We start from the raw sequence: 18,275 nt of genomic DNA, 5'->3' as shown, positions 1-18,275 counted from the left end.
TGATTTCGTAAAATATCCCATTATATGCACCTTAGGTCAAATTTATGTCACTTTCGCTGTCACGTAAAATATGACATTTGCTTTTGCCGTCAGGCTAATCATCTCAAAAGGATGTGTTGGTAGTTATAAGGTATTAAACAAGGTATGAGTAAATTAATTTCAGCTACGAGATGTATTTCAGTTGTTGTTAAAATAGCAAATAAAGCCTTCATTCTTTGTCATCTTTGTTGTCTAAAAACGTATGTCCTGACCCAAAAAATTAACCCAGCCAGGCTTCATTCTTTAAAAGCCCGTGTCATTGTTATCATTTTTATAACACACGCAAATCCTCGCTCCAAAAATCGTCTATAAAAAGAAAAAAATTCACATGAAATAGTTATCGTTACAGTCGTATACGCTGTCTAGAAGGACATCAACTCAAGGTAAGTTTGCATGTCACGATGTTCAAGTTCTCCCCAAAAACAAAACAAGCACATGAAAAAAAATAAGAAAAATTAGAAAATGAGTTTTAATCCTTGAAGAAGACCTTTTTTACACATCTCCTGGCTTGTGTCATCATTGCACCCTCTTTCAGCCCCTTCATGATGTACGTGCAAATACCTGCATTTGTGTACAAGCCTCTCCTTACTTTCAGCATTTTTGTGCTGTGCTAAAAAAAAGGAGGCAAAAAAGAACACGATGACGAGCATGACGTTACTCTAAGCCGTTATCCCTCGTCCACCCATTCCTCCTACCTAATGTGCTCCGCCCCGAAGAGCTTTGAACTCAGTTGGACATTGTTAAAACATACCTAGACTCTTTGTGATTAAGGGCTATACAAATAAAAATGACTTGACTTGACTTCCAACTTTTTGGGGACACATTAAATGCTGCACCCCACTTTAACCATTACAAATCTGCCAATGTACTCACTTGAAGTAATATCAATCTTTTTGCATAATTTTTCACATTTAGAGCCCCCGTCAGCACCACAGCAGCTGATTTCAGTGGTGAACGAAACCTCAGTGGTCTTGGAGTGGACCCCCCCTCGCCGCCTAGGAGGTCGAAGTGACATTAGTTACAGCGTGGAGTGTCTTGTTTGTCAAACTAGAGGCGATGCTCAGGCAGCAGATAAAACCAGCCTCAGAATTCAGAATAATTCCCAACCCGATGCTCAATTCGCCAGCCAGGGGATGCAGTCGGACCAGGGCATTGTGGGACCCCAAGTTCACACGGGGAGAGGCGTCTACCTGAAAGATTCCACCCCGGGGGACTCGGCTTCTCAGCTTTGCCAACCGTGCAGCTCAGACGTGCTTTTCTCGCCCGATCGGACCGGCTTGATGGGCACCAGAGTGGTGGTCAGCGAGCTCAGAGCCCACACTCACTACACCTTCATCGTGCAGGCATGTAATGGTGTCTCCCTGGGTGCTGCTGCTGGGATCTCCCAGAGTGCGTCAGTCTCTGTAACCACCAACCAAGCTGGTAAGAAACGGTCGATTGTTGAAGATTATAAGATTAAAATAGAATGTCAGGGTTCTACGATCATTATAGAATTTATGTGGCTTATCGCAAATGCCTTATCAAGAGATACACTGTGGTTGTATATGGCATTGGTTGTCAGTGCTGGACTCTTCTTTTCCGGAGAATCTTACGGTGGAAAACGTTAATCTTACTGCTTGTTGAAGCAGCGTGACAGCCATAAAGCTCCTGAAAGGGTTCCGTATTGCAGTTATGCAGCGCTGGTACAAAAAAAAACCCAAACGGATAGTTTTTTCCACAGATAATTGTGCTTTTTTGGGGTTTATAGTTCATATTTCACTAGACTTATTAACCGCTTATTCTAGAAAACTTTCTTTTCCCCAATTTCTTTTTCAAATAAAACAACGGAAATAATGTTTAAAATGAGCAGACTTAACTGACAGCAAAATAAATAATTTCTTTTGAAAACTATTTTATTTGACTAATTTCACTACATACTGATATACTGTATCTCCATCTGAGTTTTTTGCAGTATAAGAAAGATATTTTTGATGACACGCCCACTCAATATTATTTCCATTTTCCTTGAATGTGAATTACCAAACCGATAATGCAGGTTTTTTGTTTTTTTTTTCACATTTACAGAGAGACGCTATGCTTGGCTTACAAATCACTGCATAAGTGCTTAAAAAGCCCGGTTTAAGCATCACCACAATACTGTTGTGGAAGATAATCCAAGAATTCTGTTGCGTTCTCCCCGATTTGAACATTCTCGCCGTATTATCATTCATTGTTGCCATAGTAATTACCCTGTCCTCCTACATCAATTAATTAGAAGTCCTCACAAGCAGATGTCAGAAAGCATTCAGGAAAGTGCAAATTACGGACTTTAATACAAGTAGTGAAAGCTGCACACCCAAAATGTAAGAAGGAGTTATAAATATGGACCAGAAATACTGTGTTTCCTCTGCCAATTACGTAAAATATGAGTTTTTTTAAGTTTTTACGGTGTTTTATTCAAGTTGTGAGAGTGTTGAGAGACTATAGCATTACCCTTACTTGCCCCCTTATTGTTTTTTCTTTGAATTCTGCACAACGTTTCAACTGTGTCGGCGTTGAGACATAGCGTTGGCATTTTAAAAAGTGGTACACCTGCTAAGTTTGAAGCGCCCCGGGGAAATAAGTTAGCCTGGTGCACGCAACGTGAGCGCGTGCCTGAGATGTGTCAAGCTCAACCTGCACAACCATATGGCTCCGCGTCATGACTCACGGCGCAAGGGAGCCGTGGAAAGTGGAGCGATGGGGAGCTAGAGAGTTAGCGAGGTGTTTTGCCCCAATGGAATAGGACGTAAAAAGATATAGGTCAGTCCTCTTGAGTACTAGTCAATGAGATGGTGAAGAAAGCTGCGCTATACATTTTTATTTTATCACAGATCAAGGACTAAGTTTTGTTCTTATCAGTAAATCATTGTTTTGTCCTTGAGTTAAGATCAGGTTTAATAAATCCGACCCAACCTGGGCCCGTGAGTATTGGCGCATGAGCCAGCCAGAGCACTACCAGTTAACTTGATTTGAGGGACTGAGCCTGAAGCAACTCCGAAAATTCATATATTATTTGTGAGAACACAGGAGGAGGTGGGAACACAGGAGGAGGTGGGGGGGTTTTAGCCAAGCATGCCTTAGAGCGCGAACGGTGCAGGCGAGAGGGGGACGGAATCCATTGCGGAGATCCTTCACCGGCAACACTTAAAGCCACTTAAAAGCACTTGCCAAGTGATGATGAGATAACATCTCATGCATTCTCTTATGTCATCCACATCCCCAGTGGTCTAGATTACACAGTGGATTTAGGCTTTTTTTTATTGTTGTTATCATGACACATATTATTATTGGGCTGGACTGCAAGAATATTTAAAGATGTCCTTGGTACAGAAAATGTTGGGGACCACCGATTTACGACATTTTCTGAGATGATCATTTTTCTCTGCATGATTTGGATCTCTTTCTGTCCATCAGCTCCCTCCCCGGTATCGTTCATTCAAGCAACGGACGTCAGCAGGCATACTCTGTCGTTGTCATGGCAACAGCCCGATCAGCCCAACGGGGTCATCCTGGAATATGAGGTCAAGTTCTATGAGAAGGTGAGCGTCGAGCAGGTTAATGGAGCCGAGCCAGTTATCTGGAATGCCGATATTTCGCCAGACGGGTTTGTTGTCAGGCATTCAAAGGAGGCCCCATTTGTCCGATCTAATCAGGATCAGAGGGAGAGGTCCTACCGCATAATGAGGACCTTCTCTCGAAACGTGGAAGTCACGGGACTCAAGCCAATCACAGTCTACGTGTTCCACGTCCGAGCTCGCACTGCTGCCGGATATGGGGAGTTCAGTAGCCCCTTTGAGTTTGCCACCTTTTCAGGTATTTACAAGAGATAAGCGATTGCCTGTTTTGGCGTCCAGGTTTATAATAAAACGTATTTTTTGTTTCCCGTTAGATCCTTTTCCTCTGATTGGAGAAGGTGTCAACTCTGCTTTCCTGTTGTTGTCCGTGAGCGGGGTTGGAATTTTGTTGCTCATATCTGCAGCTGTGTTTATTATTACTCGCAGGTAAACACACACACACTTACCAAAATTCCAAACAGGGAAAACAGGTGAACATTAATTGTTGGGTGGGTCATTTGAGGTGTCCTTAAAAAGCAAATATTGTCTCTCTTGAGAATGGGTTAAATATGCCTGACTGAGTTCAACGAACCCTTATGTTTTATTTTCCAATGTGCCTATTTGCTTTTATTTTACTGTACTTTTATTAGAGCTGTTCGGGGCTGAACATATTAAGTTCGAGGAATCGTGGCTGAAGGAGTGCTGGACACTGACATCATGCTTGCCCTCCATTTTTTTGTTCTATTTTAAGTGTAGCATGAAACTTATGAAAGTCTTCCGCACTATAAGGGGCACTGGTTTCTAAGCCACATGGAATAAAAACTATTGTATTGGTTAGGGTTACACAGAAAAACGTGCCATATTTGCGCTATAATTGATGAGTCAGAATTTATTGCTGATCACAATTGCATAATATTGCATAACTTTAAATGCAACAGGAATCAAACCCAGATTACAGCATAAAGCTCAACAGATCCCATTTTCTAGACCCCGAGGGATGCCAATGACACATGAAAAGGCATTAGGTCTTATATCTCATCATCACACTATTTTAGTCACAGTGCCAAATTGTTGATGTTATTATTGGGCCGGGCCACGAGAACATTGTCAGACATTAAACCTGTCCATAATACAGCCTACAGGCAAAGTTATTATGGGAAGTAATTTGTTCATTCTAAACAGAATGAAGAGAACAGCATTGTGGGAAGTCGTTCGGTCTTTCTTAAAAAGATAAATAAACACATTTTTGCACGTAACCAAAACATTGCTTAGTTTGAGCTGAGAAAAAGGGAAACAGCATTATCTGTACTCTAACATATCTGGCTAATTTGTTTTTTTTTGGTGCGCCTTATAGTCCAGATTACAGTATTAAGAAGCCTTCTTCAAGAACAGTCCAAATGACTACCTAAAACCCCAAAAAGATGGTAAAAGAAGAGTTGATTCGAGCGTATCTGAGAAATGCACTGACTTGCACATGCATCATGAATGAGCTAAGGCTGCAATAATGACTTTAAGACGGGACATGTCGGCAGCAAATCAAGTCAAAAGTTAAAAATTTGTACATTTCCTTAAACCTTTGCCGACATTGATGTACTCTCACTGGACACTGCACTGTTTATGATGAAATCCTGTTACAAGGGCCGGAAGATGAATAGGTTGTTTTTCATGGATGCTGTCAAAACTCTTTTAATAATTCTTGATGTGTGGATATTTCAAGAGATGTAAATTTGCACAGCAGGATGCCTTTGTGAATGGTTAACTTTTGTTAGCTACCATCAGAGGGCATAATATTAGAAATGTCTATTATAATGCAATGCAGCTGTACACAGTAACCAAAAACTGTCACATTTTAAGAAATGAGCGGAGGGCTCCTAATTAGTGTGAGCTGTCAACTTACGAGAAAAAAAAACTAGACACTCTTTTTGATATTTTTCTGTTTACTTCAATGTATTCCATGAGGACAAAAATAATGTATTGGGCAAATTAGAGGAGATAGTCGAACTGTTTGCCAGACCATAACACTTCACACATTCGTTTTAACAGCAATTGTATGTCTAAACATCAGAAAATCAAAATGCATTCCCAAATATAATATATTCCACTTCTTTTATGTTAGTTCATGTCAGATTACTCAGCCCAGCAACAAATAAGTTCAGAACAAATTCTTAAATGTTTATAAGCACTTTTATTGTTAAGCTAAACCCCAAAAAAAGTTTCTATTCCTTTGTGTATATAAAGTATTCACTAAGATTCAATAAAATGCTAACAGGGTGAATTGCAAATAGATCTCTATGTACAAGTTATGTACAATTACTAAACAGCAGTGTTTATTATTAAGCATCTCCAAGTGGTACAAAAACTTGATTCAGTAAAGAAACAATATAGATTGAAAAAAAGAGAAAAAATACATGAACTATCATACAAACATGCATTTTTAAAAATACTTATTGAGAAATTTGCATTTTTTTAATTCGCTTAAAAAGAACTGTTGTTCTTGCTGCTACGGGTACCCCAAAACCTCAATAACACTGAACAAAACAAAAGAAGAACAATGGTGCGTTTTGTTACTTTAAGTCTTCGTAGTTTGTATTCTTCATTATGCCTTTTAGCACTCGTTTTCGGTTGCACTACACCATCCTGTGACATCTAGTGGTCAAATAATACACACTGCGCCTTTAGGAACGGTGTCGAGATGTTTTTAAATTTACCAATCTTATCACAGATAAATGAACAATAATTGCAAAGTTTGTTTCATGATTGGATGCTTTCGCCGAAAGAAGTTATCGAGTAGTTCAGTGTCAATCGAAGCTATTCTCAAAACACACGAAGAAACACTCCGAAAATAACATGTTGTATTTAAACCAGTGAATTAAGAAGCACCACGGGTTTTAAAATCATGTTAGAAATGTTTTACAATAAATATCTGTCTAAAATCTCCCTGGCAGCCATTTCCCTCTTTAGAGTAACGTAAATCTTAACGTACAGCGATAGGTTTGGACAAACAACATTATTAAAAAGAAACTCCCAAGTTTAGATTGTATTGAAATCCTGACATTTCTAAGTGCGCAACAAAAAAAGGGAAAAATAATAATATTTCATTTGTGACGCATCAAATCAGTCTAATTCAAACATTTTATCTTGGAGATACGTATCCAAAAGTTTTTTTGGGGAGTGATCTTTGACGGTATCGACACATATAATATCAAAAAATTTGTAAAATAGTAAACCGTAACTTGCGAAATGAGTTGTACTTCATCAAATGAATGAATAAATAAATGTTTCCTCTCATCCCGGCCACCACCATCTTTTTGACCTGCTGCCCTCCGGTAGGTGCTAAAGGTCCCTTGAAAAAAGGAGTAAGAGGCTTAGAGAGAAATTCTTCCCAAGAGCTATCACAAACAAGCGCATAAGACTGTGGAAAATATAAATCTTGCCTATGAATAGAAAAACAGATATGTCTTATTTTTCGACCTATTTTGGAATTTTGTTGTTGATAAATGTCATTGCACATTTTCCATTACGAGGCCCTTACAACTTCGGCCAGTCTCCAAGCACTAAATATTGTTTTGGATAATTATCTCGACCGTTTTTATTACGTGTTTTTCCCGGAGTGCCATTTCTAATCCAAAACAATGTTCACTACGTTGTTGTGAATGACAATATCGACCATTCTAATTTAAATCGAATCCTAATCCTATTGCAGTGCAGATAATTGGACAATCGCCATTTTTCTTCTGTAATGCCGTGTCAGTTATGTATGAATTGCAACAAAGACATTTCCCAATATTTGTTTTATGCCATATTATCATGACAAAGACCGGATTTGTGAGTCCTCGCTTGCAATAGACAGTGCAGGTGTGCCTAATGTAGTGCCTATTGAGCGTTATCTTAATGCATAATGCATCTTTCCTTAAACATCTCCAGTCATTAAAAGCGACGCCCACTCTAATGTTGCGATTGCACGGCCACATAAAATGAGTGTGTTACCTGTAGCTTTTTAGAGGGGATTAGCATGGAGACAGTGATAATCCCTTTGTCCCTGACTTGTCATCGCTGTTCTCTTGCGTGTGTACGTTTGTGTGCACGTCAGCTTCCACGTTCGCTCTCATACGCAGACACACAAAGCCATAGCAGGTGCGCACAGAAGCATATTCAACACAGCTGTTTCTGTTCATCCACAAAGGTTTTTGGATACTTTGTTTAGTGGAAAATACCTTTTATCTCATACTACCTGATGGCACCCTCCACCCTTCTTTTTTCCTCCTCGCCGTTTCCCAAATGCTTTCATGTGCTCGCGCCATGTCCTTCCTGTTGTGTCAAACATAGAAAATAAATCTGTTTTTCATTGGGGTTATTCTCAATTTTGTTTGTGACCAGGAGGAACAAGTACAGTAAAACCAGGCATGACTCTGAAGAGGAGAAGCATCTTAATCCAGGTAGATTTATTGTTTAAATTCACACAAATTTACTACTGAAAAGGCTTACTCTAGGAAGATATTTGTATACCATAAAATTCAGACTGATTAAAAGTCACCCCCAGTACATTTTTAAAAGAAAAAACATTTTGTACATACAAAAACCACACCTGACTATAACCCGCATGTCCCCCCATTGAAGATTCAGATTCAGATCTACTTTATTGTCATTCTAGTACACGTGTATACAGAACGAAATGTCGATACATCTTACCCGCACAGTTTCCTTGAATGTACAGATATAAATAAAATGTTGTATTGAGTTGAGTACTAATAATATACTAAATAATTATGGCTATGTATAGTATTTTACAGTAGCGCAAATAGTGCAAGAGGAGCAGCTAACCAGATGTGCAAAATGGGCAGTCAGGTAACAAGTCAGGTAAACAGTAACAATAACACTGTAACAATAACGCTGTATGTACAATAGTGCAGAGAAACAGATGTGCAAGGAGTGGCTAGCTATAAAGAACTGCCAGTAGTGCAAAAAGTCAAACAAAACCAACAGATGTACAGATTAGCAGCAGTTTAGATTTACTATGTGTTTGATTGACCATTTAACAGTCTAATGGCCAGGGGGACAAGACTATTGTGGAACCTGGTGGTCCTGCACCGCACACTGCAGTACCTCTTCCCAGAGGCTAGCAGAGTGAACAGTCCATGATGGGGGTGAGAGGGGTCCCTTATAATGTTTTTAGCTTGGGATAGGCAGCGCTTATGGCCAATGTCCTGAATGGAGGGGAGAGAAGTCCCGATGATTTTCTCTGCTGTCCTCGTCACCCTCCTCACACTACCCCAGTCGGAAGCGCTGCAGCCTCCACACCACACAGAGATACAGCTGGTCAGGATACTCTCTATGGTGCCCCTGTAGAATGTGATGAGGGAGGGTGGGGGCAGGTGGGCTCTCCTCATCCTCCGCAGGAAGTACAGGCGCTGCTGTGCCCTCTTAACCAGTGATGCAGTGTTCACGGACCAGGTGAGTTTGTTTGTGATGTGCACATAGAAAGACGGTACACAGAAAAAGTTTTAATAATATACTGTACCTTAACCCCCAAGGTTCGCCAGACTTTTGATAAACAAATACGGGACCATTTCAAAATACAGTAATCCCTCGGTTATCGCGGTTAATGGGGACCAAAACCACCCGCGAAAAGTGAAAATCCGCGAAGTAGCGACGCCCTTTCAAAAATGCTTTTTTTTTTTTTTTTTTTTTTTAATCATTTTATTTTATTTTATTTTTAGACCCGCGAAGCTCTGAACCCGCGAACGTGGAACCGCGAAGTAGCGAGGTCCCACTGTATACTCATCAGAGAAACATCACGATTAGTCTGAAATTATACCCAAAAAAGTCGAGGTAACTCACCAATACGTCCCCTGGGCCGTCTTCAACTTCTATTAATGTCCACGAAAAGGGCTTTGTTATATCAAGGACAATCCATCCAACCGTGTAAAATATTTACTCAAAACACACAATCGATAAGTAGGAATCCGCCTTAAACATTTCTGCTTCATCGGATGTTGCTTCTTGTAAACTGTTCATTTCGCCACATCATTTGTGTTTACAAATGAACAGACTCGTAAAATGATTCCCATTATGGTAATTATGCCTTCTTTCGATTGACAGCTTTTCCATGATGAGTGTCTGTTCATGCTAGTTTTATTCATGAACAAAGCGTAAAGTTACATTAAAATTGCGTCTTCCTCGACACATATGTTTGCTGTTTACTTTCCACCGCTAACCGTTTCACCGGATGCTAACGTTAGCATAGCGCTAAATCTCCTGCCCACTGCTATCAATAAACAGCAGCTTGCACACCCCAACGGAGCTTTATCGTCAACGGCGACTTTAATCGGGCATGTTTATGGACTGCACTCCCAAATCCATTCAATTGTGGACTGAGCAATTCGGAAAAACACTGGACTACGTGTAATGTGTAATGTAAGATCAAACATCAAACATTCCGGTTGTATCCAGCAACTCTGTTTGACCCTCACCCTCCTCATCAATACAGTCGTTAACTAGTATCTTGTGTTGGGAAGCTAGTTATCTAAATGTTGTATTTTACGAACATTTTACAAAACAAAGAACAGGCGCAAATTATACAGGGTGTTTCAAAACATGAATAACATTTTGAATATGAATAATTATTTATTAGGATAAACACATGTTCCCTGTACTTACTCACGAGCAGATAATCTGTATATAAAAAAAAAGAAAAATAGTAATCTTCTAGAGACTGTTACCCAAGATATGCCTGAGTGTGTAGCAAGAGCTGTATTACTTACTTGACGAATGCCATTTCTCACGTTTTTATAAAAATTTGTGAAATTGCTACATAATCCACTTGCTTTTGAATTTATTATTTAGATTTGGAAGACAGAATTTTATGATCTTCAGCAATAATATATTTTTTATTTCATTTGCCTCAATCATGTGCTTTTGGCGATATTTACATCCCAAAGGCTATTGATTTTTTTATTTTCGAAGCACCCTCGATTACGCAGGATTGGCCCAAATCTAATAAATGTAAAATTTTTGTCCGAAACTGAAAACCCCCCCAAAAAAAAGAATAATAACTACAAATCACCAAAATATTGTTAAAGTATTCATTTTTCCATTAATTTGTTAACAAAGCACAATATATAGGTGTGTTTGGGTATATTTTTAGAGGACATTTTAGTTTTCGATAAGAGTTTAAATAAACAGGAGAGACCTGGAGGAATGGTCACTCCGGATTGTCTGCGCCGGTGCACATCATGAAATGAAATGGGGATTTGCTTCACATATTGTTTCGTGAAATTGACTGTGAGGACAATCAGTCTAATGTTACTCACCAAAAAGTTTATGACTCAAAACTGCCGAACTGGACTGATTTAGAGAAATGAACCGCAGAGAAAATATCCGCCAGAAAATCCTGTTTAGGCCATTCCTATTCCATTTACAAATCTACCAAACACCTTTTGGAAATATTGTCACTCTCTCCCTCATCTTATTTCCTCCCCGGCAGGCGTGAAGATTTACGTGGACCCGTTCACCTACGAGGACCCAGATCGGGCCATCCACGAGTTTGCCAAGGAGATTGACGTTAGCTGCATCCACATCGAGAGAGTTATTGGCATGGGTGAGTCTGCGAACTGTGCACAAGCCGACACCCCCGCGCTTACTTGGCACTGGCCTCGCCATTTGCCGTGTAGGAGAGTTTGGCGAGGTGTGCAGCGGCCGCTTGCGTGCCCACGGCAAGCGCGAAGTCTACGTGGCCATTAAAAGTCTGAAGGCGGGATATTCAGACAAGCAAAGGCGAGACTTCTTGTCGGAGGCGTCCATCATGGGGCAGTTTGACCACCCCAACATCATCAGGCTGGAGGGAGTCATCACCAGATGTGAGTTGAAGTTGCAGTAGAAATTGTACACGGTATAAGGTGCACCCCACAAAAACAGTCTTTTGTTATATGTTTCCATATATAAGGCGCATCGGACTACAAGGCACATGGAATTAAAACTTAGGTATTGGCTTGGGTTGCACAAAAAACAATAACATATTTGTGCATTGATTGATCAGTCCGTATATGTAACTAAACACAATTGGATGCAACAGGACTCAAACCTGGATTACGGCGCAATCCCATGCTATATTCTATTCACAAGACCATTAGGGATGTTGACAACATACAAAAAGGCAGTAGGTTTTATGTCATCATCACACTATTTATATTCAAGGTTCCAAATTTTGTTATTGGGCCAAGAGAATATTCTCAGGCATTAAACTGGTCCATTGTACAAAAAGTTGGGGACCACTGAAATACAGTATTCTATCGCAGGATACCTGAACTGATTGAATAAAAGGGCATTGCGACAAGTAATTTGGTCATTCCGAAATTAAGAGAAAGTCATTGTGGGAAATAATTCCGTCGTACTGTAAAATATGAACACCCGACCGCAAATATTCAAGACTTTTGTCACTTACAATTCTTAGTCTGAGCTGCAAAAAGGTGGAACACAATTTTATACCGATTTTTAATCACTTTCTGTATTCTCATATGTCTTGCATATCTAACACCGTGACTAAAAAATGTGATAATGATATAGGACTCAATGCATTTTTATGTCATCTCTATGCCTGGTGGTCTATTAGATATAATTCTGACGCTTTCCCCGCCGTGATCCTTGCTCCTAGGCTTTGTAGCGTATAATGAACTGACCGATAACGGATAATGGATAATGAATAACGAAGATAGATCAATAACCCTTAAAAACCCCAAAACCCCCCGCCGTGATCCGGGTTTGATTCCCGTTGTATCCAATGTTATCAGATTCAGATTCAGATCTACTTTATTGTCATTCTAATACACGTGTATACAGAACGAAATGTCGATACATCTGACCCGCCCAGTTTCCTTGAATGTACAGATATAAATAAAATGTTGTATTGAGTTGGAGTATTGAGTACTAATAATATACTAAATAATTATGGCTATGTATGGTATTTTACAGTAGTGCAAATAGTGCAAGCGGAGCAGCTAACCAGATGTGCCAAATGGGCAGTCAGGTAAACAAGTCAGGTAAACAGTAACAATAACACTGTAACAATAACGCTGTAAGTACAATAGTGCAGAGAAACAGATGTGCAAGGAGTGGCTAGCTATAAAGAGCTGCCAGTAGTGCAAAAAGTCAAACAAAACCAACAGATGTACAGATTAGCAGCAGTTTAGATTTACTATGTGTTTGATTGACCATTTAACAGTCTAATGGCCAGGGGGACAAGACTATTGTGGAACCTGGTGGTCCTGCACCGCACACTGCAGTACCTCTTCCCAGAGGCTAGCAGAGTGAACAGTCCATGATGGGGGTGAGAGGGGTCCCCGATAATGTTCTTAGCTTGGGATAGGCAGCGCTTCTGGCCAATGTCCTGAATGGAGGGGAGAGAAGTCCCGATGATTTTCTCTGCTGTCCTCGTCACCCTCCTCACACTACCCCAGTCGGAAGCGCTGCAGCCTCCACACCACACAGAGATACAGCTGGTCAGGATACTCTCTATGGTGCCCCTGTAGAATGTGATGAGGGAGGGTGGGGGCAGGTGGGCTCTCCTCATCCTCCGCAGGAAGTACAGGCGCTGCTGTGCCCTTTTAACCAGTGATGCAGTGTTCACGGACCAGGTGAGTTTGTTTGTGATGTGCACCCCTAGGAACTTGATGCTGCTGACAACCTCCACAGCCTTGTTGTTGATGAAAAGTGGGGCATGGTTGGGCTGGTTTTTCCTGAAGTCGACAATGATCTCTTTAGTTTTGTCAACATTCAGGACCAGGCTGTTGTCCCTGCACCAGCCCACCAACTGCTCCACCTCCTCTCTGTAGGCCAGGTCGTTGTCGTCCCTGATGAGGCCCACCACTGTTGTGTCGTCCGCAAACTTCACGATGTGGTTTGTGGCTGACCTAGGGACGCAGTCGTGTGTCATCAGGGTGAACAGCAAGGGACTCAGGACACAGCCTTGGGGGGAGCCCATGCTGAGGGTGATGACATCGGAGATGTTCTGACCAATCCGCACTGACTGGGGTCTGTCAGTGAGGAAGTCCAGCAGCCAGTTCCGCAGGGGGGTGTTGAAACCCAGGAGTCTCATTTTGTCTACCAGGTGTTGTGGGATGATGGGGTTGAATGCTGAACTGAAGTCCAGGAACAGCATCCGCACATGGGTGTTCTTCTCCTCTAGGTGTGTCAGGCTCAGGTGAAGCGCAGAGGAGATGGCATCCCCGGTGGAGCGGTTTGTCCGGTAGGCAAACTGAAAGGGGTCAAGTGAGGAGGGTAGCCTGGAGGTGTTGTGCTCTTTAACCAGTCTCTCAAAGCACTTCATTATGCAATTGAAGAACCATCCATGTTCCTTCCGGCCTTGTGGTCAGGATTTGGTGCTCTTACCATTGCTATTCGTTTCGAACCCCACTGCCATCACTGTTAAGCAATTGTGTCAGAGATAATTTTATCGACCGATCAATAATTGCAAAAATATGGTTTTCCAATGTTGTCCACATTTAATGCACAGCAGATTATAAGACGCACGTTCAAGTTTCTGGCCAATTTTGTTTTTTTTGGGGGGTTTTCCTATGTCGGTAAATACGTTACAAAGCGGTGGCCATATTATTATGACATGGCAACATATGGAAGCTAAAATTTGATTGGATTGAAAAGATGTAACATCGACTGGTTCGGAAAATGTTACAGAATGAAAAAAAATATGACCCACTGAATCATTGTCATGTGTTTAGGCAAACCACTGATGATCATTACGGAATACATGGAAAATGGATCCCTGGATGCATTTCTTAGGGTACACATTACTCTCTTTACTGTCCATTTTGTCTCAGCGCAGAAGCGTCAAAATTATTTATGCTTGAATGGCTCTTGTCGCTGGGCAGAAACATGACGGCCAGTTCACGGTGATCCAGCTCGTGGGCATGCTCCGCGGTATTGCTTCGGGCATGAAGTATCTGTCAGACATGAGCTATGTTCATCGAGATCTCGCTGCAAGAAATATCCTGGTCAACAGCAACCTGGTGTGCAAGGTGTCCGACTTCGGCCTCAGTCGGGTTTTGGAGGACGACCCGGAGGCTGCCTATACCACAAGGGTAAGAATGAAACATAAATAAATACATAATTTCACAACAAGTAATTTTTTTGAATATTTATTTGCTTGGTTCGGTGGTTAGAGATTCGGCCAGCAGGTGGTGCTCACAACTTCCCACTCGTATTAGTTCCCAAGATAGCCTCTTTTTTGGTCTGAATCATGACGTTAAGCAATACTCTAAACATATTGTGTTTTGGCTTTGGATTATCAAATCTGCATTTCATTGATATATAGACAGGCAGCATGGCATGTGCGGCACAGTTCTGAGGTCAAGAGATCGAACTTCCTGTGTGGAGTTTGCATGTTCTCCCCATGCTTGCGTGGGGTTCCTCCCAAATTCCAAGAACATGCATTTCAGGTTAGTTGTCCGGTTCAAATTGTCCCTAGGTGTGACTGAGCGAGTGAATTGTCTGTCTCTGTGTGCCCTGAGACTGGCTGGCAACCAGTTCAGGGTGTCCCCTGCCTACTGCCTGAAGATAGCTGGGATGGGCTCCAGCACCCCCGCGACCCTAATGAGGATTAGCGGTGCTGATAATGGATGGATGGATGGATCATATATAGACACATAATTATAAAATATAATATAAAATAAAATATATATAAAATAAAAATATATAGACACACAGATATATAATGCAAATGATGATTCTATCAAACTACGATTTGCAGTGTTAGCAAGGGGGAGGCAGTGCTGATCAAAAAACCTGGTTTCAAGATATCGACTCATTTAAATGATTAGAAATTATTACATAGCGCGTCATAACGAATAATTTGCCCAAAACACAGATTGTTGCGTTATCTTTTCTTGCATACATCTGAGAATAAAGTGGGCCCCTTGGAGAAGGGGTGTGTGTAAGCACATGGCCTCACAGGAAGCTGAAAAAAAAACAGTTCCTAACCTTTTTGGTGGTGGGTATGGAGGCTGTTCTCAACGAGACGACAGAGACAAAGAGAACCACGGGCTCTCTAAGCCTCGTGGCTCTGGGCTGCCAAGGCTTCAGACCTGGTCGGCCATCCTTATCCCGGCCCGCGTGACTCCCCACAGGGGTCTTCTGGGCAGAATGAGCGCTGGTTGAAGAGAGAGAGAGAAAAAGCCGTTTGCGCTACCCATTTTAAAGTGATGATGTAACAGTCACCGATTGGAGTTCCTGTTGGTGCTTTTCAAAATGAAGTTCTCAAATTAGTTGATTGTAACAGTTGTTGATAAAAGGCAAAATTTCATTTTTACACGCAATGAAATAAATCGTCTGGCATGAAACATGACATATATGCAAATTACTAATCTTTTGATCATAAATGAACACTTTGGCGTTTCAAATCATTATCATACAGCTGGACAGTCTGGTCATTTAATTGTAGGTCATTGTAAAAGGTTAGGGGAAATGTCTTGGTAGCATGGCAGTATCCTACACTGGATCGTTATTTTTATCACTTTAAGTGTCCGAGCTATTTTCCTCTCTCTAGTTTGCACTCTCCACATTCCATAAACACAGTACAAGATAAAAGAACACCCAGAAAAGAGCGGACATCTGTCAAGGCCAAACAATAGCGAAGGAATGTGCACTGCTATACTTGTGGCGTTATCCGATTAAGACTTTATACTATTTAAGTGTTTATCTTGTATTTAAAGTTGTGCATCCATTGTTTTTACCTTGACCTTGTTTAAAATGCCCCCTGTGTTTATCATCAGTTTTAACTGCAGTTGCAGCGTTGTGTCACTATAACGCCACAATGCGCTATATCAACAGCCGTGCACTTGATAGACATGAGTGGGACAAAGACACTCAGCGGCTGTCCCAAAGTACTAAAAATTCAATTTATACAGTGTTGTGTGCGTTACTGAAAGACGGTAATTAGTTACAATTATTAGTGTCTTCATTTAAAAAGTAGATCAGTTAACCTCAAGATTACTGACACCAAAAAGAAGTGCGTTACTCTAAATAAATTACAAATTACCGTCTACACTCGCATAGAAGCAGACCTCCTAAAACTGCTTTAAAAAAGCCACATGATAAAAGGAATAGAAGTGTAAAAATCCGAATAAGAACCGAATCTGCATTCATTAAGTAACTGCCACATTATTTCTGCAGTCGAAACACCAACATGTATAAAGAATTATGGGGGAACATTTGAATAGGCTCAAATGTCTTGGAAATAATTTAGTTCTTGCGTAGAAAGGTTGATTACAATGTCCCTTAAATAAAAATGTCCCTATAAAATAGCACATTTTAACATCTTGATTTCGTTCTTTAAAAAAACGGCTTGTAAGTAATTAGTGGCCGAGGAGACTGTACATCAGACCATCAGTGCATTTTAGCAATATTATGACTGGCAATATTTTATCCCTGGTGGCCGTTCCTTTTACAAACATGGTTTAATGTTAATTTGAGATTAATACTAGAAAATTTTGATAGAATTAGTGCATTCATTCGCTAGCCAAAAATGGTTACTTTTAAGCCATATAGATCCCCAAATATTATTTCCCTTCATTCATTCATGAAATGAATGGCACTTTCCCTTCTTTTAATTTTTAATTCGTAGTTTATGATTGTTGATTTAAGGCAGAATGTGGCCACTGTTGCAAGTATCAAGCTGTTACACAAATACTTGATATTGATACTTGATCATCCCTAGTCTGAATGATACTTATGTGAGCCGGGGAACCTTGCATGCTAGACACAACTTAGTAACAAAAACTTCAAAAATCTCAAAAGTTATTTCCTTTTACCTTGGTTTTGACTCCCCTTTGTAATTAATTAATAATAGTGCTTTGACTGCATAATTAAAGCAGCCTTATCACTTGTCAAAGTTTTAAAATTTTAACAGCACTAATTATGAAATCATGAGCTGACTGACTAATTCACTTAATAACAAGTTCATTGAAATGGTTGTTTGATGTCTATCGCTGTTATTAGTCGTTAATGAGCAAGCAACTTTTTCTTATCGACACTCTTTTGTGACAAATTTTAACTCAAGTTTGTCATTTCTTACTTAACAGAATATTTACGACTCAATTAAGGATTTTTTTTTTTTTGTCTATAACAAAGCGGGACCATTTTTGGCAGTTGTAGAGTAAAATATGACCCATGACCCATTTTACATTGTAAGCAGTCATGATTACTCATTACATTCACACCTGTGCCCTCTCGTTTGGCGCCAGCTGCTCCTGGTTACCTGATTGGTTCCCCGTCCTATTTAAGCTCAGTCCTTTCACTCGCCTGTCGGCAGTCCGTCAGCGAACCTCTGTTTTCACAAGGCAAGCCTTTTTGACTCTGACTCCCGTTGCTCCCGTTTTGTCACCCTTTTTCCACTCGTTCGTTTCCGATTTCCCCGTTTGTTTCCTGCTGTGACCCGTTTTTTGACCCCGACCAAAGTTTGATCTCCCGTCCCAGCTAACGACCTGTTTTTCCGTCTAACAACGCTCCGAAAGATCCACTTCCGCATTCAGAACACGCTACGATCCCCTGAGCGGTTTGCTTCCCGCGTCCAGCGAGCATCGGATCGCTGGCGTTGACTTTCCTCTATATTTCAATAAACTTGTGAGTAATGTTACGCATCTGGGTCCTCCTTCT

General features: G+C 40.8%; 1 protein-coding gene across 2 annotated transcripts in view; it reads left to right on the top strand.

Annotated features, from left to right (window-relative positions):
- Nucleotides 1–18,275, top strand: part of LOC148373864 (ephrin type-A receptor 4-like) — a 63,913-nt gene that overhangs the window by 38,206 nt on the left and 7,432 nt on the right. For both annotated transcript variants that reach the window (XM_088329721.1, XM_088329727.1), the window contains 9 exons: nucleotides 955–1,461; nucleotides 3,475–3,599; nucleotides 3,714–3,873; nucleotides 3,950–4,061; nucleotides 7,992–8,050; nucleotides 11,098–11,211; nucleotides 11,285–11,470; nucleotides 14,345–14,406; nucleotides 14,495–14,704. In XM_088329721.1, coding sequence (XP_088185847.1) covers nucleotides 955–1,461; nucleotides 3,475–3,599; nucleotides 3,714–3,873; nucleotides 3,950–4,061; nucleotides 7,992–8,050; nucleotides 11,098–11,211; nucleotides 11,285–11,470; nucleotides 14,345–14,406; nucleotides 14,495–14,704 — 1,535 coding nt within the window. The remainder of the gene's footprint in view (nucleotides 1–954; nucleotides 1,462–3,474; nucleotides 3,600–3,713; nucleotides 3,874–3,949; nucleotides 4,062–7,991; nucleotides 8,051–11,097; nucleotides 11,212–11,284; nucleotides 11,471–14,344; nucleotides 14,407–14,494; nucleotides 14,705–18,275) is intronic.

Source organism: Urocampus carinirostris, chromosome 1 (assembly GCF_059441175.1).
Source record: "Urocampus carinirostris isolate Australia breed hairy pipefish chromosome 1, RoL_Ucar_1.0, whole genome shotgun sequence".
Lineage (NCBI taxonomy): Eukaryota > Metazoa > Chordata > Actinopteri > Syngnathiformes > Syngnathidae > Urocampus > Urocampus carinirostris.
Note: the sequence above shows the minus strand (reverse complement) of the source record. Positions and strands in the feature narration are given on the sequence as shown.